This window comes from Oncorhynchus nerka, linkage group LG15 (assembly GCF_034236695.1).
Source record: "Oncorhynchus nerka isolate Pitt River linkage group LG15, Oner_Uvic_2.0, whole genome shotgun sequence".
Classification (NCBI taxonomy): domain Eukaryota; kingdom Metazoa; phylum Chordata; class Actinopteri; order Salmoniformes; family Salmonidae; genus Oncorhynchus; species Oncorhynchus nerka.
The window spans coordinates 27651601-27678010 of record NC_088410.1 but is presented as its reverse complement, the minus strand read 5'-3'; the positions used below and the strand labels follow the sequence as shown (position 1 = coordinate 27678010).

Here is a 26410-nt window from a genome sequence, read left to right as displayed (position 1 = left end):
GCTGGAAAATATGAAGGCACCCCCATGGAGCCTCGGAAGTCCCCGCGGCTGTTGTTGAGGAGATGCTGTGGCGGTTGTTGCTGTTGCTGTGGAGACATTTTGACGTAGTACGGTTTGCCGCCATGTAATAGACACTGGTCGTCGCCGAAGGTTGGGATGAAGGGGTTCTGGGTCACCTTATCTGGGTAGAGAGATTTAGACAAGGAGTAAGTCCCGGCCCCTTTGCCACTACCGCCCCCACCACCTCCACCTCCCATCATTCTTCTATCCCTGTCCCTCATGTCTTTCTCCCCCACCGACCGACGGTGCAACCCACCTTCTCCTCGGTCGCCTCGGAACAAACTGAAGGAGGAGCCTCCTTTCGCCCTCTCCCGCTCACTACCACCCCGGCTGAAAAAGGAGGGACTATCTCTGTCCCTCTCCGCGTACTGGGCAAACATTTGGGCGTACGGGCTAACTCCCTCCATGTAGCGGTCTTTGTCTTTCAAGCTCACGCTTCTGGGTGGGAGGAGCTGCCCCCCTCCCCCTCCTCCTCCCCTCCTCCCCCAACCCCGCCCATGCGTCCGCCACCCCCACCCTTCTGCAAATCCACAAACGTGTCGTAGGAGTGTTGTCTCCGTAACACCCGCCCACCTGGCCCTAGCTTCCTGTGCTGTGCATGACTTTGTGATTGGCCAGCACCCCCCGCGTCACCACTCTTCCCCCCTCCACCCCCCATCTGGCTAAATATGAGGTTATCTTCACTGATGTCATACAGGTTGCCTGGTTTCTTACACGACTCGCACCGTTTGCAAGAAGCAGAGCTTGGACGACTATTTCCCCCCCGGCACTAGCGCCCCCACCCCTCCTCCCCTCCGCCACTAGCGCTCCCATGCGTACAGGTTCCCCCTCCCCCATGGTGAGAGATGGACTTCCCTCCTCCTCCTCCCCGCCACCACCACCACTGTGATTCCGACACTCCCAGTCACCCCCTGCTATGCCTCCACCCCCCACTTCAGACATGTTCTTCTCCCAACATGTGTGGGCCTGTTGCCCTGACGTCCCCAAGCCCATTCCTCCGACTACGCCACTTTTACCCTCTGACTTCTTGGGTTTGTTACCTTTCAGGAAATCCTCCACAGGCACTAGGCTCTTACAAATGCCACTACCACTACTACCGCCAGCGACTCCTCCTCCCCTACCGCCCATCGGACAAGGCCCGTCGGCCACATCCACATGCTCCCACTTGGCAGAGCCCTCCTTGGAATGGACCTGCTCCGCATAGAACTCCCTCAGATGTTCTTTGTCGCGGAATAAGTAAGGTGAAGAGTTACCCCCTCCTCCACCTCCTCCTCTCTTCCGCTCAGAGGGGACCAGGGGTGGGGAGGCCGAGCGGTGTCCCAGGGGCCCGTGGGAGAAGTGGTGATGGACGGTGTGATGGTGGTGGGCTCGCCTCCGGTAATCAATCTCGTCCTGCTCCCGTCTGGATTTGGCTGAGGCGGGCCTCTTTTTCAAGCTGTCCCTGTAATGTTTACGCCTCTTGGCGTTGCCCTCCAGATTGCCGTAGGTGATGGTGTGTGAGGAGATATCCGACACATCATCGCCCCCCGAGCCCCCGCCACCCCCTCCTCCTCCACCCATGCAGTATCTGTCGTGACCACCCCTGTCGATAAACCCAGAACTGGACGCCCCGCCTTTGAAGGAGAACCTCCCGTAGAGGTCGTTCGACTTGAACTGACCCCCCTGCTGACCGGAGCCTGAGGCCGAGGCGTGGCCGGCGATCAGGTCAAACTTATTGGTGTTCCTGTGAGTCAGGGAGGCAACGCGGGGCTGTGTGGTGAATATGGGAGCTACCCCTCCCCCTAAACTGTCACAATCAAACATCCCTCCCTCCAATGAACTGGTACTGCCTAAGCTACTCGGCCTGTTAGGCGGGGGCCGGACATACCCAGAGCCAGCCCAGGTCCCGGACCTGAGTGCTGGTGCAGGTAATGGTCCTGGTACAGGTTGTTGTCCTTCAGGGGCAAGTTGCCAAAAGTCCTCTCCACCTCGCTGATGTAGTCGCTGAACATGTTGTCCTCTGGCAGGTAGGGCGGCGGCAGGGCCTTGCGCTCTTGCAAGATGCGCCGGTGCTCGGAGACGTCGTAGATGCTGGGCGACTCGCCACGGTGGTGGCCACCGTAGTCCAGGGCGCCATGCGTGTGCGGCGAGCCGTTGACCCCCGGGATGGCGGTCATGTCCTTGGCTGTGCGGAGCAGTCGCAGGATGTTGGAGTGGGTGTTGTTCATGTTCATGTTCATGGTGGCCGATGGAGAGTCCATGGCCGACTTGTTCTCCTCGATCTGGACCCCGTGGATACAACTCCAGATGCCCTGTTGGAGGAACAGATGAATAGGGGGGATGGAGAATGGTAGAGAACAGGAGGAGAGGGAGAGAGAGAAACATGGGGAGAGGTGGAGCAAGCGAAAGAAACCAACACAAAGACAGATTGACGAAAACAGAAATAGGGTAGATTGGTGGACGAGCATCAGAAAGCGGACGGGAGGTGGAAAGGTGGAGAGAGATGAGAGACAAAGAGAGAGAGGTTAATGCACTGCAGTGTTTCATCTGGCCACCTTGTTTACACACTATTAAACAGTAATAGGGGTAAGTTGATCAATATGTTCTCCCTGGGGAGCACACAGAGCTTTGGCCCCTGCAGAGGCTCAGAGCCTCTCCTCTCTTCCTCTCACTCAGACCCAGTGTTGGAGGGCAGATCAGAGACTTGATTGATAATGACAGGAGCGCCATTAGCATCTAGTTTTGACAAACCAATCAATAAGTTGAATCAATTTAATTTAAATTCAGCTGACAGCACTTTTCCTGGGGCAATCCAACCCCCCTCTCGTAAAGACACGTCACGAAAATGAATCATGCAATAAAAGTTTTTTAAATATTTTTTTTATATTCTGCAAAATGAAAGGCAGGTGTGGTTTTGTTGAAATGTTACGTCATTATCTGGTTGTGATTTTGGCATTGTGAGGACAGTAATTCTAAGAGGTGACACCAACAAATCAAGGCAGGTATATTAGGATCAGCGCTGGGGGTGCCATTCCAGATTTTAAAAAACAAAATATCATTGCCTGCCAGTGAAAACGTGTCTCACTGTTCATCAGGGGCGTCATGTCAAAGCAATTTTTCTGTCCATCTCTTAGTCACTCCTCTCCTCTGGCCCCCTGAATTCATTATTCTTTTTTCTACTCTTTCCGCTCTTTTATTTATCTTTCACTCTTTCTTTGTGTCTTTTTTTTGTCTTATTTGATCTCCATTGCCTCCTGGTCGCCATGGTGAAGCTTCTCCTCCAACGGGACTTTCTTTATCTGTCTACGTATGTCCACACAATCCCTCTGTAAAGGTGATAGGACAGAGGTTACTGGCACATCTTTCCTTTTGTGCTCCTCTGTTCCTTCTGTTCCCCTTTTATGTTTTTTATCATTCTTTTTTTCACGGACAGGTTTCCTTTTCCTCGCGTCGTATGTTATCTGTCCCTCTCATCATATGCCCTCTCTTTCTTTCTGTCCCCTTCTCTCTCTCTCTCTCATCACCCCTATCTCTCTCTCTCTCTCTCTCTCATCACCCCTATCTCTCTCTCTCTCATCACCCCTATCTCTCTCTCTCTCTCTCTCTCTCTCTCTGTCTGTCTGTCTGTATGTGTGCAGATTGGTTGAGCACGATACTTCCTCTGTCCCTCCACAACTGGAGCACTAAACCAGGCATAGAAATCTGTAATAGACTAATATCTCTTGCAGGCGGCAATAATTAGATGAGTGGTAGTCTGTAATAGTGTAGAGGGTGAAAATGAACGCTGTAACGCAACTGTCAAATAACATCAACACCTGTACACTTGAACCAATAAATAGCTCTCCCTACACGTTACCTATTTTATGTACTTTACTTTATTTAAAAACATTATTGCTGTATTACAGTGTAACTATTGTCGAGCTCCCAAAAGAGGAAGGATACAGTAGAGAAAACTGCTTTTTCAAAATGCTCAAGAGGATATAAGAAAAACCTTTCGTAAGAAGTTCAGGCAGGTAAACATTTGCAACTGTTTCTCAAATTAATGATAATTGAGTTCAATGAGCGTGCAACAACAAAAACATTCCCTCCTCTCTTAAAAAGTAACATTATGCAAATGTAATTGTTCCTCAAGCAATTGTTTTTCATGCGTAAATAAGCTCTCTGACATACAATAATAACTGCCATGACAACTGCCATGGTAAATGACCCGCATAAACAGCCCTCGGAGCAGTCCCCATTTAAAGACGCAACAACACCGTGATAAGGCTTTGTTTTTTACCCTTCTATACAACTGGAATCAGTGGGCATGTAACTAACTGTAAGAGCCTTAGCGTTACTGTTATATATTAAAAGGGCTTTCAAAAGGCCCATTGGCGATGATTGTTATGTTCGTTTTGCACCGTTAGCACGGATTAGCCTGAATTCGATTAGCGTTCACAATATCAGTAGTTATACCCGTTTTGTTATCCTTGCTCAAAGGGTATCGTCACAGTTAACAAAGTATCATTAGCTTATTAGTATAGGTTTTATTATGCCGCGTTCATGTCATGTCAGCTTACTCGTTGTAGAAAGATTATACTCAAGTTTCTCACTTGGGAAGTAACAGAATCAACAAATATTAAGCCCTACGCAAATAACTTAGGTTAATTTGAACTCAGAAGTCCCAAGTTTCCGACATGATGTGAACGTGGCATAATCACAGAGCGTTAGCAACCTGACCAGGAAGTACCGGTCCGGTTAAAGACGTGCTCCAATCCAGCCAATAACTCACCCTGCTGATGGAGAAGGTAAAGCCTGGCTTGCCGGTGCAGTAGCCCATGAAGCAGAAGCGCAGTTGCCAGTAGAAGGCGTGCTCGGCAATGAAGGTGATGAGCGACAGAGCCATGGCCGCCCCCAGCATGTAGAAGACACCTGCCATGTTGTCCACGTCCAGCTGGCTGCTCATCACCTCGTTCTTCTCGTTGTGGCAGATCCCCGTCAGCCACAGAGCCTCCAGCTCCTCCATCTCTCCTGGGGGGACAAGCAGGCGATAGAGGGGGTTAGGAGGGGTTAGCAGGAGGGGTTAGGTTATGATAAGTTAGGGGAGAGGGGGTATATAGAGGGGTTAGTTTATAATAAGGTTAGGGTGAGGGGGTGAATGGAGGGGTTAGTTTATGATAAGGTTAGGGTGAGGGGGTATATGGAGGGGTTAGTTTATAATAAGGTTAGGGTGAGGGGGTATATGGAGGGGTTAGTTTATAATAAGGTTAGGGGTGAGGGGGTATATGGAGGGGTTAGTTTATAATAAGGTTAGGGTGAGGGGGTATAAGGAAAGGTTAGTTTATAATAAGGTTAGGGTGAGGGGGTATATGGAGGGGTTAGTTTATAATAAGGTTAGGGGTGAGGGGGTATATGGAGGGGTTAGTTTATAATAAGGTTAGGGTGAGGGGGTATAAGGAGGGGTTAGTTTATAATAAGGTTAGGGGTGAGGGGTATATGGAGGGGTTAGTTTATAATAAGGTTAGGGTGAGGGTGAGGGGGTATAAGGAGGGGTTAGTTTATAATAAGGTTAGGGTGAGGGGTATATGGAGGGGTTAGTTTATAATAAGGTTAGGGGTGAGGGGTATATGGAAGGGTTAGTTTATAATAAGGTTAGGGTGAGGGGGTATATGGAGGGGTTAGTTTATAATAAGGTTAGGGTGAGGGGGTATATGGAAGGGTTAGTTTATAATAAGGTTAGGGTGAGGGGGTATATGGAGGGGTTAGTTTATAATAAGGTTAGGGTGAGAGGGTATATGGAGGGGTTAGTTTATCATAAGGTTAGGGGTGAGAGGGTATATGGAGGGGTTAGTTTATAATAAGGTTAGGGGTGAGGGGTTATATGGAGGAGTTAGTTTATGATATGGTTAGGGTGAGGGGGTATATGGAGGGTTTAGTTTATAATAAGGTTAGGGTGAGGGGATATATGGAGGGGTTAGTTTATAATAAGGTTAGGGTGAGGGGATATATGGAGGGGTTAGTTTATGATATGGTTGTAGGTTAGGGGTTAGAGGGGATCTACAGTGAGGACGGGTTAGTCTGGTTCAGTTTATATCGAGTTAGGTTAGGAGAAGATGGAAAGAGAATCTAGCTAGGTGCTGAAAGGAAAGGTGAGGTATTTGAATAGTATAAGGCATGAGTGCTGAGGGATAAGGTGAGAAGGGACACAGTGAGGAGGGACACAATGAAGAGGGATCCTGTAGAGAGGGATACAGTGGAGAGGGATAAAGTAAAGAGGGATACAGTGAAGAGAGATACAGTGAAGAGGGATACAGTGAAGAGAGATACAGAGTGAAGAGGGATACAGTAAAGAGGGATATAGTGCAGGGGGATACAGTAGAGAGGGATACAGTGCAGGGGGATACAGTAGAGAGGGATACAGTAGAGAGGGATACAGTAGAGAGGGATACAGTGAAGGGGGATACAGTGAAGAGGGATACAGTAAAGAGGGATATAGTGAGGAGGGACACAGTGAGGAGGGACACAATGAAGGTGGATCCTGTAGAGAGGGATACAGTGGAGAGGGATACAGTGAAGAGAGATACAGAGTGAAGAGGGATACAGTAAAGAGGGATATAGTGCAGGGGGATACAGTAGAGAGGGGTATAGTGAGGAGGGACACAGTGAGGAGGGACACAATGAAGGTGGATCCTGTAGAGAGGGATACAGTGGAGAGGGATACAGCGAAGAGAGATACAGAGTGAAGAGGGATACAGTAAAAAGGGATATAGTGCAGGGGGATACAGGGTAGATAATAAGGATACAGTGCAGGGGATACAGTAGAGAGGTTAGATACAGGTAGAGAGGGATACAGGAGGGGTTTATACAGTTAGGGTGAGGGGGTACAGTGAAGATGGATTTATAGTAAAGGTGAGGGGGTATAGTGCAGGGGGATACAGTAATAGGGATAGGGTGAGTGGGATATGGAGGAAAGAGGATACAGTAGAGAGGGATATAGTGAGGAGGGACACAGTGAGGAGGGACACAATGAAGGGGGATCCTGTAGAGAGGGATAAAGTGGAGAGGGATAAAGTAAAGAGGGATACAGTGAAGAGAGATACAGTGAAGAGGGATACAGTCAAGAGAGATACAGTGAAGAGGGATACAGTAAAGAGGGATATAGTGCAGGGGGATACAGTAGAGAGGGATACAGTTTATAATACAGTAGGAGGGATACAGTGGAGAGGTTAGTTTATAATGGTTAGGGTGAGGGGGTATAAGGAGTAGATAATAAGGTTAGGGTGAGGGGGATACAGTGGAGAGGGTTTATACAGTAAGAGGGATACAGTAGAGAGGGATAAGTGGAGAGGGATGAGGGGGTATAGGGGATAAGTTTAAAGGGGATACAGTTGAGAGGGATATGGAGAGGGTTAGGAATAAAGGGGATAATGGAGGTTATATAAGTGAAGAGGGGGTATAGATACAGTGTTAGGGATACAGTGTTGAGGGATACTGTGTTGAGGGATACAGTGGAGAGGGATACAGTGGAGAGGGATACAGTAGAGAGGGATACAGAGAGGAGGAATAAAGTAAAGAGGTATACAGTGAAGAGAGATACAGTGTTGAGGGATACAGTGTTGAGGGATACAGTGTTGATGGATACAGTGGAGAGGGATAAAGTAAAGAGGGATACAGGGTAGGGAGATACAGTATTGAGGGATACAGTGTAGGGAGATACAGTGTTGAGGGATACAGTGGAGAGGGATAAAGTAAAGAGGGATACAGTGTAGGGAGATACAGTGTTGAGGGATACAGTGAAGAGAGATACAGTGTTGAGGGATACAGTGTAGGGAGATACAGTGTTGAGGGATGCAGTGGAGAGGGATAAAGTAAAGAGGGATACCGTGTAGGGAGATACAGTGTTGAGGGATACAGTGTAGGGAGATACAGTGTTGAGGGATACAGTGGAGAGGGATAAAGTAAAGAGGGATACAGTGTAGGGAGATACAGTGTTGAGGGATACAGTGAAGAGAGATACAGTGTTGAGGGATACAGTGTAGGGAGATACAGTGTTGAGGGATGCAGTGGAGAGAGATACAGTGTTGAGGGATACAGTAAAGAGGTATATAGTCTAGAGGGAGACAGTAAAAATTAATATAGTAGAAGGATACAGCGAAGAGGGATACAGTAGAGAGAGATACAATGCAGAGGGATACATTGAAGAGGGATACCATAAAGGGGGATACAGTGAAAAAGGGATACAGTAGAGGGTTGCAGTGAAGATGAATACAGTAAAGAGGGATACAGTAGAGGGATACAGTGAAGAGGGATACAATAAAGATGGATACAGTAGAGGGACGCAGTGAATAGGGATACAGTGGAGAGGGATACAGTGGAGAGGGATACAGTAAAGAGGGATACAGGCACTAGGGATACTATGCAGGGGGATAAAGGGAAGAAGGATACATTGAATATGGATACAGTGGAGAGAGATACAGTCTAGAGGGATACAGTTAGGAGGGATACAGTAAAGTAGGATACAGTAGAGAGGGATACAGTAGAGGGATGCAGTGAAGAGGGATACAGTAGAGGGATGCAGTGAAGGGGGATACAGTAGAGAGGGATACAGTGTAGAGGGATACAGTAAAGTAGGATACAGTAGAGAGGGATACAGTAAAGTAGGATACAGTAGAGAGGGATACAGTGAGGAGGGATAAAGTGAAGAGGGATACAGTAAAGAGGGATACAGTGGGGAGGGATACAGTAGAGAGAGATACAATGCAGAGGGTTACATTGAAGAGGGATACCATAAAGGGGGATACAGTGAAAAGGGATACAGTAGAGGAATGCAGTGAAGATGAATACAGTAAAGAGGGATACAGTAGAGGGATACAGTGGAGAGGGATACAATAAAGATGGATACAGTAGAGGGATGCAGTGAAGAGGGATACAGTGGAGAGGGATACAGTGGAGAGGGATACAGTAAAGAGGGATACAGGGACGAGGGGGGGATAAAGGAAAGAGGGATACATTGAATATGGATACAGTGGAGAGAGATACAGTCTAGAGGGATACAGTTAGGAGGGATACAGTAAAGTAGGATACAGTAGAGAGGGATAGAGTAGAGGGATGCAGTGAAGAGGGATACAGTAGAGGGATGCAGTGAAGGGGGATACAGTAGAGAGCGATACAGTGTAGAGGGATACAGTAAAGTAGGATACAGTAGAGAGGGATACAGTAAAGTAGGATACAGAAGAGAGGGATACAGTGGAGAGGGATACAGTAAAGTAGGATACAGTAGAGAGGGATACAGTAAAGGGTAGGATACAGAAGAGAGGGATACAGTGTAGAGGGATACAGTAAAGTAGGATACAGTAGAGAGGGATACAGTAAAGTAGGATACAGAAGAGAGGGATACAGTGGAGAGGGATAAAGTGAAGAGGGATACAGTGGAGAGGGATACCATGAGGTGAGATACAGTAGAGGGATACAGTGAAGAGTGATACAGTAGAGAGGGATACAGTAGAGAGGGATACAGTGGAGAGGGATAAAGTGAAGAGGGATACAGTGGAGAGGGATACCATGAGGTGAGATACAGTAGAGGGATACAGTGAAGAGGCATGGAGTGAAGAGGGATACAGTGGAGAGCGATACAGTAGAGAGGGATACAGTAGAGAGGGATACAGTAGAGATATACCGTAGATATGGATACAGTGGAGAGGGATACAGTAGAGGGATGCAGTGAAGAGGGAAACAGTAGAGAGGGATATACAGTAGAGAGGGATACAGAGAAGAGGGATACAGCGAAGAGGGATACAGTTGAGAGGGATACAGAGTAGAGGGATACAGTTGAGAGGGATACAGAGAGGGGATACAGTTGAGAGGGATACAGCGAAGAGGGATGCAGTCGAGAGGGATACAGTAGAGAGGGATACAGTGAAAAGAGGAATGGAGTGAAGCGGGATACAGTTGAGAGGGATACAGTGAAGAGGGATGCAGTGAAGAGGGATACCATGAGGTGAGATACAGTAGAGGGATACAGTGGAGAGGGATACAGTGAAGAGGGATGGAGTGAAGAGGGATACAGTGGAGAGGGATACAGTAGAGAGGGATACAGTAGAGGGATACAGTGAAGAGGGATGGAGTGAAGAGGGATACAGTGGAGAGGGATACAGTAGAGAGGGATACAGTAGAGAGGGATACAGTAGAGATATACCGTAGATATGGATACAGTGGAGAGGGATACAGTAGAGGGATGCAGTGAAGAGGGAAACAGTAGAGAGGGATATACAGTAGAGAGGGATACAGAGAAGAGGGATACAGCGAGGAGGGATACAGTTGAGAGGGATACAGAGTAGAGGGATACAGTTGAGAGGGATACAGAGAGAGGGATACAGTAGAGAGGGATACAGTGAAAAGAGGAATGGAGTGAAGCGGGATACAGTTGAGAGGGATACAGTGAAGAGGGATGCAGTGAAGAGGGATACCATGAGGTGAGATACAGTAGAGGGATGCAGTGAAGAGGGATACCATGAGGTGAGATACAGTAGAGGGATACAGTGGAGAGGGATACAGTGAAGAGGGATGGAGTGAAGAGGGATACAGTGGAGAGTGATACAGTAGAGAGGGATACAGTAGAGAGGGATACAGTAGAGAGATACCGTAGATATGGATACAGTGGAGAGGGATACAGTAGAGGGATGCAGTGAAGAGGGAAACAGTAGAGAGGGATATACAGTAGAGAGGGATACAGAGAGGAGGGATACAGTTGAGAGGGATACAGAGTAGAGGGATACAGTTGAGAGGGATACAGAGTAGAGGGATACAGTTGAGAGGGATACAGAGAAAGGGATACAGTAGAGGGATGCAGTGAAGAGGGAAACAGTAGAGAGGGATATACAGTAGAGAGGGATACAGAGAAGAGGGATACAGCGAAGAGGGATACAGTTGAGAGGGATACAGAGTAGAGGGATACAGTTGAGAGGGATACAGAGAGAGGGATACAGTTGAGAGGGATACAGCGAAGAGGGATACAGTCGAGAGGGATACAGTAGAGAGGGATACAGTGAAAGAGGAATGGAGTGAAGCGGGATACAGTTGAGAGGGATACAGTGAAGAGGGATGCAGTGAAGAGGGATACCATGAGGTGAGATACAGTAGAGGGATGCAGTGAAGAGGGATACCATGAGGTGAGATACAGTAGAGGGATACAGTGGAGAGGGATACAGTGAAGAGGGATGGAGTGAAGAGGGATACAGTGGAGAGGGATACAGTAGAGAGGGATACAGTAGAGAGGGATACAGTAGAGAGATACCGTAGATATGGATACAGTGGAGAGGGATACAGTAGAGGGATGCAGTGAAGAGGGAAACAGTAGAGAGGGATACAGTGGAGAGGGATACAGTAAAGAGGGATACAGGCACTAGGGATACTATGCAGGGGGATAAAGGGAAGAAGGATACATTGAATATGGATACAGTGGAGAGAGATACAGTCTAGAGGGATACAGTTAGGAGGGATACAGTAAAGTAGGATACAGTAGAGAGGGATACAGTAGAGGGATGCAGTGAAGAGGGATACAGTAGAGGGATGCAGTGAAGCGGGATACAGTAGAGAGGGATACAGTAGAGAGATACCGTAGATATGGATACAGTGGAGAGGGATACAGTAGAGGGATGCAGTGAAGAGGGAAACAGTAGAGAGGGATATACAGTAGAGAGGGATACAGAGAAGAGGGATACAGTTGAGAGGGATACAGCGAAGAGGGATACAGTTGAGAGGGATACAGAGTAGAGGGATACAGTTGAGAGGGATACAGTTGAGAGGGATACAGTTGAGAGGGATACAGTTGAGAGGGATACAGAGAGAGGGATACAGTGAAGAGGGAAACAGTAGAGAGGGATATACAGTAGAGAGGGATACAGAGAAGAGGGATACAGCAAAGAGGGATACAGTTGAGAGGGATACAGAGTAGAGGGATACAGTTGAGAGGGATACAGAGAGAGGGATACAGTTGAGAGGGATACAGCAAAGAGGGATACAGTTGAGAGGGATACAGTAGAGAGGGATACAGTGAAAAGAGGAATGGAGTGAAGCGGGATACAGTTGAGAGGGATACAGTGGAGAGGGATGCAGTGAAGAGCGGATACAGTGAGGAGGGATACAGTTGAGAGGGATACAGTGCAGAGGGATACTATAAAGGGAGATACAGTGTAGAGGGATACAGAGAAGAGGGATACAGTAATGAGAGATACAGTAGAGGGATGCAGTGAAGAGGGATACAGTAGAGAGGGAAATAGTGAAGAGGGATACAGTGGAGGGGGATAAAGTGCAGTGGACTGTAATTAATATTGTGAGACACTGACTAAGTTGCTTCTGATGTCTTTGATTGTTATTGTGACTGTGTGTGTGCATGTGTGCGTGCGTGCGTATGTGTGTGTTTGTGTGCATGTTATTTGTCACATGCACAGAATACAACAGGCGTAGACTTACAAGCCCTTAAACAACAATGCCGTTACAAAAAAATTTAGTTTGTAAAATATTTACTAAATAAACTAAAGTAAAAAATAAATAAAATTGAATCAATCAAAAAGTAGCACAATAAATGTACATAACAATAACGAGTCAATGTGCGGGGGTAAATGTTAGTCGAGGCCATTTGTAAAGTGACTATGCATAGATAATAAACAGCGAGTAGCAGCAGTGTAAAAATAAGGGGGGGGGGGGGTCAAAGGGGGAGTGGAGGAGAGGGTCAAATAGTCCATGTGGCCATTTGATTAGTTGTTCAGCAGTCTTATGACTTGCGTGACTGGAGTCTGACAATTTTTTGGGCCTTCCTCTGACACTGGCTAGTATATAGGACCTGAATATCAGGAAGCTTGGTCCCAGTGATGTACTGGGCTGTACATATTACCCTCTGTAGTACCTTACGGTCAGATGCCTCTCAGTTGCCATACCAGGAGACCCATGCTAAATCTTTTCAGTCTCCTGAGAGGGAAAAGGTGTTGCCGTTCCCTCTTTACAACTGTCTTGGTGTGTTTGGACCATGATAGTTTGTTGGTGATGTGGACACTTCAGCCCTTTCAACGTTAACGGGGGCTTGTTCAGCCCACCTTTTCCTATAGTCCACGATCAACTCCTTTGTGTTGCTCACATTGAGGGAGAGGTTGTTGTGGCCTCTGTCCTCCTCCCTATAGGCTGTATCATCGTTGTCGGGGATCAGGACTATCACTGTGGTGTCATCAGCAAACGTAATGATGGTGTTGGAGTCGTGCTTGGCCACACAGTCCTGGGTGAACAGGGAGTACAGGTGGGGACTAAGCATGCACCCCTGAGGGGTCCCAATGTTGAGGATCAGCCTGGCAGATGTGTTGTTGCGTACCCTTACCACCTGGGAGTCATGTCAGGAAGTCCAGGATCCAGTTGCAGAAGGAGGTGTTTAGTCCCAGGGTTCTTAGCTTAGTGATGAGTTTAGTGGGCATTATGGTGTTGAACACTGAGCTGTAGTCAATTATTATTTATCTTTTTATTTCACCTTCATTTAACCAGGTAGGCCAGTTGAGAACAAGTTCTCATTTACAACAGCGACCTGGCCAAGATAAAGCAAAGCAGTGCGACACAAACAACAACACAGTTACACATGGAATAAAGAAACATACAGTCAATAGAACAACAGAAAATGTCTATATACAGTGTGTGCAAATTTTTATTTTAAATTTTTTATTTTATTTTATTTCACCTTTATTTAACCAGTTAGTCTAGTTGAGAACAAGTTCTCATTTGCAACTGCGACCTGGCCAAGATAAAGCATAGCAGTGTGAACAGACAACACAGAGTTACACATGGAGTAAACAATTAACAAGTCAATAACACAGTAGAAAAAAAAGGGAGTCTATATACATTGTGTGCAAAAGGCATGAGGAGATAATTATAATTTTGCAGATTAACACTGGAGTGATAAATGATCAGATGGTCATGTACAGGTAGAGATATTGGTGTGCAAAAGAGCAGAAAAGTAAATAAATAAAAACAGTATAGGGATGAGGTAGGTAAAAATGGGTGGGCTGTTTACCGATAGACTATGTACAGCTGCAGCGATCGGTTAGCTGCTCAGATAGCAGATGTTTGAAGTTGGTGAGGGAGATAAAAGTCTCCAAATGGCTTAAGGAGGTAAGGCAATAAATAGGCCATAGTAGCAAAGTTATTACAATTTAACAAATTAACACTGGAGTGATAGATGTGCAGATGATGATAAGCAAGTAGAAATACTGGTGTGCAAAAGAGCAAAAAAAGTAAATTAAAACAATATGGGGATGAGGTAGGTAGCTGGATGGGCTATTTACAGATGGGCTGTGTACAGCTGCAGCGATCGGTAAGCTGCTCAGATAGCTGGTGCTTAAAGTTAGTGAGAGAGATATAAGTATCCAACTTCAGGGATTTTTGCAATTCGTTCCAGTCATTGGCAGCAGAGAACTGGAAGGAAAGGCGACAAAAAAGAGGAATTGACTTTGGGGATGACCAGTGAGAAATGCCTGCTGGAGCGCGTGCTAAGGGTGGGTGTTGTTATGGTGACCAGTGAGCTGAGATAAGGCTGAGCATTACCTTATAGAGGACCTGGAGCCAGAGGGTCTGGCGACGAATATGTAGCGAGGGCCAGCCGACGAGAGCATACAGGTCGCAGTGGTGGGTGGTATATGGGGCTTTGGTGACAAAACGGGTGGACTGTGATAGACTGCGTCCAGTTTGCTGAGTAGAGTGTTGGAGGCTATTTTGTAAATGACATCGCCGAAGTCGAGGATCGGTAGGATAGTCAGTTTTGCGAGGGTATGTTTGGCAGCGTAAGTTAAGGAGGCTTTGTTGCGAAATAGGTATCCGATTCTAGGTGTAATTTTGGATTGGAGATGTTTAATATGAGTCTGGAAGGAGAGTTTACAGTCTAGCCAGACAACTAGGCAAATCAAATCAAATTTTATTTGTCACATACACATGGTTAGCAGATGTTAATGCGAGTGTAGCGAAATGCTTGTGCTTCTAGTTCCGACAATGCAGTGATAACCAACAAGTAATCTAACTAACAATTCCAAAACTACTGTCTTATACACAGTGTAATGGGATAAGGAATATGTACATAAGGATATATGAATGAGTGATGGTACAGAGCAGCATACAGTAGATGGTATCGAGTACAGTATATACATATGAGATGAGTATGTAGACAAAGTAAACAAAGTGGCATAGTTAAAGTGGCTAGTGACATAAGAATGCAGTCGATGATCTAGAGTACAGTATATACATATGCATATGAGATGAATAATGTAGGGTAAGTAACATTATATAAGGTAGCATTGTTTAAAGTGGCTAGTGATATATTTACATCATTTCCCATCAATTCCCATTATTAAAGTGGCTGGAGTTGGGTCAGTGTCAATGACAGTGTGTTGGCAGCAGCCACTCAATGTTAGTGGTGGCTGTTTAACAGTCTGATGGCCTTGAGATAGAAGCTGTTTTTCAGTCTCTCGGTCCCAGCTTTGATGCACCTGTACTGACCTCGCCTTCTGGATGATAGCGGGGTGAACAGGCAGTGGTTCGGGTGGTTGATGTCCTTGATGATCTTTATGGCCTTCCTGTAACATCGGGTGGTGTAGGTGTCCTGGAGGGCAGGTAGTTTGCCCCCGGTGATGCGTTGTGCAGACCTCACTACCCTCTGGAGAGCCTTACGGTTGAGGGCGGAGCAGTTGCCGTACCAGGCGGTGATACAGCCCGCCAGGATGCTCTCGATTGTGCATCTGTAGAAGTTTGTGAGTGCTTTTGGTGACAAGCCGAATTTCTTCAGCCTCCTGAGGTTGAAGAGGCGCTGCTGCGCCTTCTTCACGACGCTGTCAGTGTGAGTGGACCAATTCAGTTTGTCTGTGATGTGTATGCCGAGGAAATTAAAACTTGCTACCCTCTCCACTACTGATCCATCGATGTGGATAGGGGGGTGTTCCCTCAAGTCCACAATCATCTCCTTAGTTTTGTTGACGTTGAGTGTGAGGTTATTTTCCTGACACCACACTCCGAGGGCCCTCACCTCCTCCCTGTAGGCCGTCTCGTCGTTGTTGGTAATCAAGCCTACCACTGTTGTGTCGTCCGCAAACTTGATGATTGAGTTGGAGGCGTGCATGGCCACGCAGTCGTGGGTGAACAGGGAGTACAGGAGAGGGCTCAGAACGCACCCTTGTGGGGCCCCCGTGTTGAGGATCAGCGGGGAGGAGATGTTGTTGCCTACCCTCACCACCTGTGGGCGGCCCGTCAGGAAGTCCAGTAGGCATTTGTAGTTGTCCACATATTCTAAATCAGAACCGTCCAGAGTAGTGATGCTAGTCGTGCGGGCGGGTGCGGGCAGAGATTGGTTGAAAAGCATGCATTTAGTTTTACTAGCGTTTAAGAGCAGTTGGAGGCTACGGAAGGAGTGTTGTATGGCATTGAAGCTCGTTTGGAGGTTTGTTTACACAGTGTCCAAAGAAGGGCCAGATGTGTACAGAATGGTGTCATCTGCGGAGAGGTGGATCAAGGAATTACCCACAGCAAGCAACATCGTTGACATATACAGAGAAAAGAGTTGGCCCGAGAATTGAACCCTGTGGTACCCCCATAGAGACTGCCAGAGGTCCAGACAACAGGCCCTCCGATTTGACACACTGAGCTCTATCTGAAAAGTAGTTGGTGAACCAGGCGACGCAGTCATTTGAGAAACCAAGGCTGTTGAGTCTGCCGATAAGAATGCGGTGATTGACTGAGTCAAAAGCCTTGCCAGGTCGATGAAGACGGCTGCACAGTACTGTCTTTTATCGATGGCGGTTATGATATCGTTTAGTACCTTGAGCATGGCTGAGGTGCACCCGTGACCAGCTTGGAAACCGGATTGCACAGCAGAGAGGGTACGGTGGGATTCGAAATGGTCAGTGATCTGTTTGCAAATCACTTGGCTTTCGAAGACTTTAGAAAGGCAGGGCAGTATGGATATAGGTCTGTAACAGTTTGGGTCTAGAGTGTCACCCCCTTTGAAGAGGCAGCTTTCCAATCTTTAGGAATCTCTGACAATATGAAAGAGAGGTTGAACAGACTGGTAATAGGGGTTGCAACAATGGCAGCGGATAATTTTAGAAAGAGAGGGTCCAGATTGTCTAGCCCAACTGATTTGTACAGGTCCAGGTTTTTCAGCTCTTTCAGAACATCTGCTATTTGGATTTGGGTGAAGGAGAAGCTGGGGAGGCTTGGGCAAGTAGCTGCGGGGGCTGCGGAGCTGTTGGCCGGGGTTGGGGTAGCCAGGAGGAAAGCATGTCCAGCCGTAGAGAAATGCTTATTGAAATTCTCGATTATCGTGGATTTATCGGTGGTGACAGTGTTTCCTAGCCTCAGTGCAGTGGGCAGCTGGGAGGAGGTGCTCTTATTTTCCATGGACTTTACAGTGTCCCAAAACATTTTGGAGTTAGAGCTACAGGATGCACATTTCTGCTTGAAAAAGCTAGCCTTTGCTTTCCTAACTGACTGTGTGTATTGGTTCCTGACTTCCCTGAAAATTTGCATATCACAGGGACTCTTCAATGCTAGTGCAGTCCTCCACAGGATGTTTTTGTGCTGGTCGAGGGCAGTCAGGCCTGGAGTGAACCATATCTGTTCTTAGTTCTACATTTTTTGAAAGGGGCATGCTTATTTAAGATGGTGAGGCAATTACTTTCAAAGAATGACTCGGCATCCTCTACTGACGGGATGAGGTCAATATCCTTCCAGGATACCCGGGCCAGGTCGATTAGAAAGGCCTGCTTGCAGAAGTGTTTTAGGGAGAGTTTGACAGTGATGAGGGGTGGTCATTTGATCGCGGACCTATAGCGGATGCAGGCAATGAGGTAGTGATCGCTGAGATCCTGATTGAAAACAGCAGAGGTGTATTTCGAGGGCAAGTTGGTCAGGATAACATGTATGAGGGTGCCCATGTTTACGGATTTAGGGTTGTACCTGGTGGGTTCCTTGATCATTTGTGTGAGATTGAGGGCATCTAGTTTACGACTGCCAGGGTGTTAAGCATATCCCAGTTTAGGCCACCTAACAGAACAAACTCTGAAGATAGATGGGGGGCAATCAATTCACATATGGTGTCCAGGGCACAGCTGGGAGCTGAGGGGGGTCTATAGCAGGCGGCAACAGTGAGAAACTTATTTCTGAAGGGATTCATTTTTAAAATTAGAAGCTCGGACTGTTTGGGCATAGACCTGGAAAGTATGACAGAACTTTGCAGGCTACCTCTGCAGTAGATTGCAACTCCTCCCCCTTTGGCAGTTCTATCTTGACAGAAAATGTTGTAGTTGGGGATGGAAATCTCAGAATTTTTGGTGGCCTTCCTAAGCCAGGATTCAGACACGGCAAGGACATTAGGGTTGGTGGAGTGTGCTAAAGCAGTGAGTAAAACAAATTTCTGATGTTAACATGCATGAAACCAAGGCTTGTACAGTTACAGAAGTCTATGAACAGCATTCTCACAAGGGTCCTGGTGTGTGCAACACATGTCATGTTGTGTTATGTCCCCCCAACACATCCCCCGTCACAGATAATCTTCATTAGTCATTGACTATGCAAGTCGCTCGTTATCTGGTCTTGATGTGGGAAACAACAGCCTCATGGGACTTCTGCTAGTCCTTGGTGTCCGGGAGGAAGTACACACACAGTCATGTGATTGCCAGTCCCACCCTAAAATATGTCCCCATAGCCCCCCCTCCGTGCCCTGGAATTGGTGCTGAGGGGGAGAGGAGGGAGATTGGGGAGGACATGTCCGGTGAGATTTGTTTGATGTGAGCCACCAGTCTGTATCTCACCAAAGGGGATTTCCCAGTCCCCTAGTGCTTGTGTAACTAACAGTGTGCCAACTCACTCGCTGCCTGGACAGTAGCAGATTTTGCCTGCCTGGTTGTTAAGACTTCCTGATAAAGTAGGCCACAGTGAAGGACGCGCAGAAAGCTCAGCAGGTTGTGTCAAGATGACTTTGCGCTCCTCAGATGTAGGACATGCAGTCTTTGGTTTGACCTCAATACTCCTCTACCTACCCCTGCACAATACCTGGTTGAAATATATTTGCACAAGACTTGAGCTGTTCTTGTTTTCGTTGGCCCTGTAGAATAGAATCAATGGAGAAGTCCTACAAGTGTCCTACTTAATCAAAGCTATTCACTTCTAAGTATGTGTTCCATGTACAGATGTAGGATCTTAATTTGATCACTCTTATGTTGCAGAGAATTTTCCTGAGCTTATTGATTTACATAAATTCACTGAAAACCCGCACTAACACACGGTTATATTAACAGTATTGTATGTAGCCTACTTTTGTCCAGCTAATAACCTAACCACCGATCAAGCAACTTTATGGACTAAACATTAAAATCCTGTTTCTGCAGGATTATTTTTACTACAACAGTACTGGTCTAATTAAGATCCTACATATGTATGTTCTAGAGTATACCCCCACCAGACCTCCACCCCACCCCAACAGACCTCAACCCCACCAGACCTCCACCCCCACCAGACCTCCACCCCACCAGACCTCCACCCCACCCCACCAGACCTCCACCCCACCAGACCTCCACCCAACCAGACCTCCACCCCACCAGACCTTCACCCCAACAGACCTCCACCCCAACCAGACCACCCCACCAGACTTCCACCCCACCGGACCTTCACTCCCACCAGACCTTCACCCCAACATACCTGCACCCCCACCAGACCTCCACCCCACCAGACCACCCCACCAGACCTCCACCCCACCAGAACACACCACCCAACCAGACCTCCACCCCCACCAGACCACCCCACCAGACCTCCAACCCCACCAGACCTTCACCCCAACAGACCTCCACCCCCACCAGACCACCCCACCAGACCTCCACCCCACTAGACCTCCACCCCCACCAGACCACCCCACCAGACCTCCAACCCCACCAGACCTTCACCCCAACAAACCTCCACCCCCACCAGACCATCCCACCAGACCTCCACCCCCACCAGACCACCCCACCAGACCTTCACCCCCACCAGACCTTCACCTCACCAGACCTCCACCCCACCAGACCTTCACCTCCACCAGACCTCCACCCCACCAGACCACCCCACCAGACCTCCACACACACCAGACCTTCACCCCAACAGACATCCACCCCCACCAGACCACCCCACCAGACCTCCACCCCCACCAGACCTCCACACCACCAGACCACCCCACCAGAGCTTCACCCCAAGAGTTTATATAAATTATATTATATATATGATATATATTACTAGTTTATATAAAGTGTGTTTTACCGGCGCGTTAACGTTTGAATGAAATGAACGACTGATCACATACATTTGGCAGTAGATCGCAGACCTGGGTTCAAACACTACTTGAAATCTTTCAATTACTTTGAGCGTTTTCTCTAGCCAGCCTACAGTTCCTTCCTAGGTGGGGTTTAGAGTTTTGAGGATATTCTATTGGTCCATTACGCCAGTCAAGCACAGGTAAAGTATTCAAAATTAGTATTTATACCCAGGTCTGGTATATACTGTAGAGATATGTGCTACTGTATGTGAAGCTCACTTTCAGTGGTGAATCCAAATCCCTAGCCTCTTGTATCAAGAGACTTTCAACGGTCTGAAACAATCTGGACCATATCCTTCTCACACTGTAATGACCTCCCATACATTATAAAAACTGGGACACACATTGTTGTGTGTGTGTGTGTGTGTGTGTGTGTGCACGCGTGCATTTATAAACACTGAGTGTACTAAACATTAAGAACACCTTACTAATATTGAGTCCCTTTTGCGCACAGAACAGCCTCAAATCGTCCACAGGGATGCTGGGCCATGTTGACTCCAATGCTTCCCACACTTGTGTCAAGTTGGCTGGATGTCATTTGGGTGGTGTACCATTCTTGATACACACAGGAAACTGTTGAGCATGAAAAACCCAGCAGCGTTGCAGTTCTTGACACACTCAAACCGGTGTCTTGCCCATTCACCCTCTGAATGGCACACATACACAATATATGTCTCAATTGTCTTAAGGCTTAAAAATCTTTAACCTGTCCCTTCATCTACGCTGCTTGAAGTGGATTCAACAAGTGACATCAATAAGAGATCTTAGCTTTCACCTGGATTCACCGGGTCAGTCTATGGTCATGGAAAGAGCAGGTGTTCCTAATGTTTTGTACACTCAGTGTATGGAACGTTTCTCTGAAGGCGGTGAGGTGATCATCCAGGTATCTTGTCAAGACCACTCAGTGTTTCTACTATACATACCGTGGACCATAGAGTCTAGATAGAACACGTTGAGGAGTACTATATATAATATGTCCAGGCCAATGGAACTCAACAGTGTAATTAAGACTGTGGTATCCAGCATCCTGTGTTCCAATCCTGGGATTCGACAATGCAAGTGGGAGATGAACTACCAACCAGAAGGAAGCTGGTTTCAGATCCCATGTACCCTCTCCTGCCGTTGTGCCCTTGAGCAAGGCACTTGCTGCTAAATGTGTAGCTGCAGGGGTGATGTTCTGTGGTCAGCTGAAGCTGTGCTCCTACCCAAAATGTGTGTGTTGTGTGTTTGTGTGTTGTCTTGGGAAGTGGGAGTGGGAGTGGAGGAGGGAGCAGATGAAGAATTTCTGTCTCTGCAGATGGACTAATAAATGACTATTCAATATGCTTCTCTACTGTCAGACTACGATCGCATGTCAGCTGAAGGTTTACCATCGCCGAACAGCATGAGGATGGCCAGGTCCACTGCTCTCTTCCAGCCAGAGTCCTTCTGGATGGCGATGCCGTAACCGGTGGTGGCGAACACCTTCCCGCTGCCGATGGTCACCAGTTTACAGCCCTCGTCCCTCCCGGCCATGTAGTTCAACACAGCAGCATCGTAGATGAAGGCATCCAATTTACTGAGCAGGAGTAGGGAAGGAGATAGTGGAGGATAGTTAGTGGTCAGTACTGGTCAGGCAAAGTGTTAGTAATTGTAGATATTGGTTATTTTCAGGGTTAGGAGTTTTTTCCTGATCGTATGACTGAAACAGTAAAACTTGTTTCCTGGAGTTTTCCTGGTGAGGTCACATGATCTGGAAAAACCTGCAGGGCCTAGTAATGAGAGATATACTGAACAAAAATAGAAACGCAACATGCAACAAGTTACAGTTCATATGAGGAAATCAGTGAATTAAAATAAATTAATTAGTCCCTAATCTATGGATTTCACATGACTGGGAATACAGATATACATCTGTTGGTCACAGATATCTTTAAAAACATTGGGCCTCACAATGGGCCTCAGGATCTGGTCACGGTATTTCTGTGCATTCAAATTGCCATTGATAAAATGCAACTGTGTTCATTGTCCATACCATATTCCCACCGCCACCATGGGGCACTCTGTTCACAACGTGGACATCAGTAAACTGCTCGCCAGTTGGATGTACTGCCAAACTCTCTAAAACGTAATTGGAAGCGGCTTATGGTAGAGAAATGAACATTAAAATGATCTGGCAACAGCTCTGGCATCCTTTCACTCCCTCCTCTCTACATTTTCCTCTTCTCTCTCTGCTGCTAAAGCCACTTTCTACCACTCTAAATTCCAAGCATCTGCCTCTAACCCTAGGAAGCTCTTTGCCACCTTCTCCTCCCTCCTGAATCCTCCTCCCCCTCCCCCCTCCTCCCTCTCTGCAGATGACTTCGTCAACCATTTTGAAAAGAAGGTCGACGACATCCGATCCTCGTTTGCTAAGTCAAACGACACCGCTGGTTCTGCTCACACTGCCCTACCCTGTGCTCTGACCTCTTTCTCCCCTCTCTCTCCAGATGAAATCTTGCGTCTTGTGACGGCCGGCCGCCCAACAACCTGCCCGCTTGACCCTATCCCCTCCTCTCTTCTCTAGACCATTTCCGGAGACCTTCTCCCTTACCTCACCTCGCTCATCAACTCATCCCTGACCGCTGGCTACGTCCCTTCCGTCTTCAAGAGAGCGAGAGTTGCACCCCTTCTGAAAAAACCTACACTCGATCCCTCCGATGTCAACAACTACAGACCAGTATCCCTTCTTTCTTTTCTCTCCAAAACTCTTGAACGTGCCGTCCTTGGCCAGCTCTCCCGCTATCTCTCTCAGAATGACCTTCTTGATCCATATCAGTCAGGTTTCAAGACTAGTCATTCAACTGAGACTGCTCTTCTCTGTATCACGGAGGCGCTCCGCACTGCTAAAGCTAACTCTCTCTCCTCTGCTCTCATCCTTCTAGACCTATCGGCTGCCTTCGATACTGTGAACCATCAGATCCTCCTCTCCACCCTCTCCGAGTTGGGCATCTCCGGCGCGGCCCACGCTTGATTGCGTCCTACCTGACAGGTCGCTCCTACCAGGTGGCGTGGCGAGAATCCGTCTCCACACCACGTGCTCTCACCACTGGTGTCCCCCAGGGCTCTGTTCTAGGCCCTCTCCTATTCTCGCTATACACCAAGTCACTTGGCTCTGTCATAACCTCACATGGTCTCTCCTATCATTGCTATGCAGACGACACACAATTAATCTTCTCCTTTCACCCTTCTGATGACCAGGTGGCGAATCGCATCTCTGCATGTCTGGCAGACATATCAGTGTGGATGACGGATCACCACCTCAAGCTGAACCTCGGCAAGACGGAGCTGCTCTTCCTCCCGGGGAAGGACTGCCCGTTCCATGATCTCGCCATCACGGTTGACAACTCCATTGTGTCCTCCTCCCAGAGCGCTAAGAACCTTGGCGTGATCCTGGACAACACCCTGTCGTTCTCAACTAACATCAAGGCGGTGGCCCGTTCCTGTAGGTTCATGCTCTACAACATCCGCAGAGTACGACCCTGCCTCACACAGGAAGCGGCGCAGGTCCTAATCCAGGCACTTGTCATCTCCCGTCTGGATTACTGCAACTCGCTGTTGGCTGGGCTCCCTGCCTGTGCCATTAAACCCCTACAACTCATCCAGAACGCCGCAGCCCGTCTGGTGTTCAACCTTCCCAAGTTCTCTCACGTCACCCCGCTCCTCCGCTCTCTCCACTGGCTTCCAGTTGAAGCTCGCATCCGCTACAAGACCATGGTGCTTGCCTACGGAGCTGTGAGGGGAACGGCACCTCAGTACCTCCAGGCTCTGATCAGGCCCTACACCCAAACAAGGGCACTGCGTTCATCCACCTCTGGCCTGCTCGCCTCCCTACCACTGAGGAAGTACTGTTCCCGCTCAGCCCAGTCAAAACTGTTCGCTGCTCTGGCCCCCCAATGGTGGAACAAACTCCCTCACGACGCCAGGACAGCGGAGTCAATCACCACCTTCCGGAGACACCTGAAACCCCACCTCTTTAAGGAATACCTAGGATAGGATAAAGTAATCCCTCTCACCCCCTTAAAAGATTTAGATGCACTACTGTTCCACTGGATGTCATAAGGTGAATGCACCAATTTGTAAGTCGCTCTGGATAAGAGCGTCTGCTAAATGACTTAAATGTAAATGTAAATGGTGGATATTCCTGCAGTCAGCATGCCAATTGCATGCTCCCTCAAAACTTGGGACATCTGTGCAATTGTGTTGTGTGACAAAACTGCACATTTTAGAGTGGCTTTTTATTGTGCCCAGCACAAGGTGCACCTGTGTAATGACCATGCTGTTTAATCAGCTTCTTGATATGCCACATCTGTCAGGGGGATGGATTATCTTGGCAAAGGAGAAATGCTCACTAACAGGGATGTAAACAATTGTGCGCAAAATTTGAGAGAAATAAGCTTTTTGTGCGTACGGAACATCTCTGGGATCTTTTATTTCAGCTCATGAAACATGGGACCAGCACTTCACACATTTATACTAAGTAAGTGACCTATGACAGGTTTAGGTGACAAACCCACAACTCATCAACTCCCCAATGGCTAGCTAGCAGTTCAACCAGCTCCCTCCCAACCAAGCAAAAGAAGAGAAACCCACAGATGGCTGTATGAAGCTCTAGTGTTCTAATCCGCACTCTGCATTCTTAATTCTTGGAAAGGAAGAAGGGAGGAGACCATCACATCAGATCAGCTCTCAGCCTCCAACAACCACCACCAGGCTGTTGCTTGCTGCTATTCTGAGCTAAGGAGCAGTGGCAGGCAGCAGCAAGCAACAGCAGCAGCTCTGCTAGCTTTCCACCCACCAACACTCCCTCCCTCCATCCCCTCCATCCATCCCTCTCTCCCTCCCTCCCTCACCTGTTCTCCCTCCCTCCCTCCCTCCATCCCCTCCATCCATCCCTCTCTCCTCTCCCTCACCTGTTCTCCCTCCATCCCTCCCTCTCCCTCCCTCCCTCCCTCCCTCCCCTGTTCTCCCTCCCTCCCTCCACCCTCCCCTCCCCTCCATCCCTATCTCTCTCTCCTCTCCCTAACCCTCCACCCATCCTCCCCTCTTCTCCCTTCCTCCCTCCCTCCACCCTCCCCTCCATCCCTATCTCTCTCTCCTCTCCCTAACCCTCCACCCATCCTCCCCTCCCCTCCCTCCCCTCCCCTCCATCCCTCTCCTCTCCCTAACCCTCCACCCATCCTCCCCTCCCCTCCCTCCCTCCTTCCCTCCCTCCCTCCCTATCTCTCTCTCCTCTCCCTAACCCTCCACCCATCCTCCCCTCTTCTCCCTCCCTCCCTCCACCCTCCATCCCTATCTCCTCTCCCTAACCCTCCCTCTCTCTCTCCTCTCCCTAACCCTCCACCCATCCTCCCCTCCCCTCCCTCCCTCTCTCCTCTCCCTAACCCTCCACCCATCCTCCCCTCCCTCTCCTTCTCTCACCCTCCCTTGAGGCTTGCCAGGGCCTCGTTCACGTTCTTCTGATGGAAGCTGGTCATATACTGGTGCATCTCCGGGTAATTGTTGCGGATGTTCCGTTCCGTGCTTCCGTTGGGCACCGTTCCGAAACGGAATGGCGGGGAGAAGGCGTTGGGTTTTTGGAACTGTGGAGGGGGGGTTCCGGAAGAGAAGAGAAAAAATAGCAGGGGTTGGTGTGGTGGACAAGGCATCGGGTTCCATCAAATGCTCCTAATGCATTGTGCTTCTGGACTGACCGGAAATGAATCCGCTTGGAAAACACACACACACACACACACACCTTATTGTCGCTGAGGCCCGACACCTGATCCACATACTCCTCCTGGATCATGAAGGCAGCCAGGTTGGCAGTGTAGGAGGCCAGGAAGATGACAGCGAAAAAGGCCCACACCGACACCATGATCTTACTGGTGGTGCCTTTAGGGTTCTGGACGGGAACAGAGTTGTTGAAAACCAGGCCCCACAACAGCCAGATGGCCTTGCCGATGGTGAAGGAGGGGCCACCAGGCTCTGGGGAAAGAAAAGAGGGATGGGGAGAGGAAGTCAAGAGAGGGA

At 48.2% G+C, this 26410-nt stretch overlaps 1 protein-coding gene across 1 annotated transcript in view; it reads right to left on the bottom strand.

Annotated features, from left to right (window-relative positions):
- Positions 1-1811: 1811 nt before the first annotated feature.
- Positions 1812-26410, bottom strand: part of grin2bb (glutamate receptor, ionotropic, N-methyl D-aspartate 2B, genome duplicate b) — a 143991-nt gene continuing 119392 nt past the window's right edge. Inside the window, exons 10-14 of the mRNA XM_065001450.1 lie at positions 26136-26365; positions 25820-25980; positions 21751-21938; positions 4811-5049; positions 1812-2351 (exon numbers count right to left, since the gene is read on the bottom strand). Coding sequence (XP_064857522.1) covers positions 1890-2351; positions 4811-5049; positions 21751-21938; positions 25820-25980; positions 26136-26365 — 1280 coding nt within the window. The 3' untranslated portion in view covers positions 1812-1889. The remainder of the gene's footprint in view (positions 2352-4810; positions 5050-21750; positions 21939-25819; positions 25981-26135; positions 26366-26410) is intronic.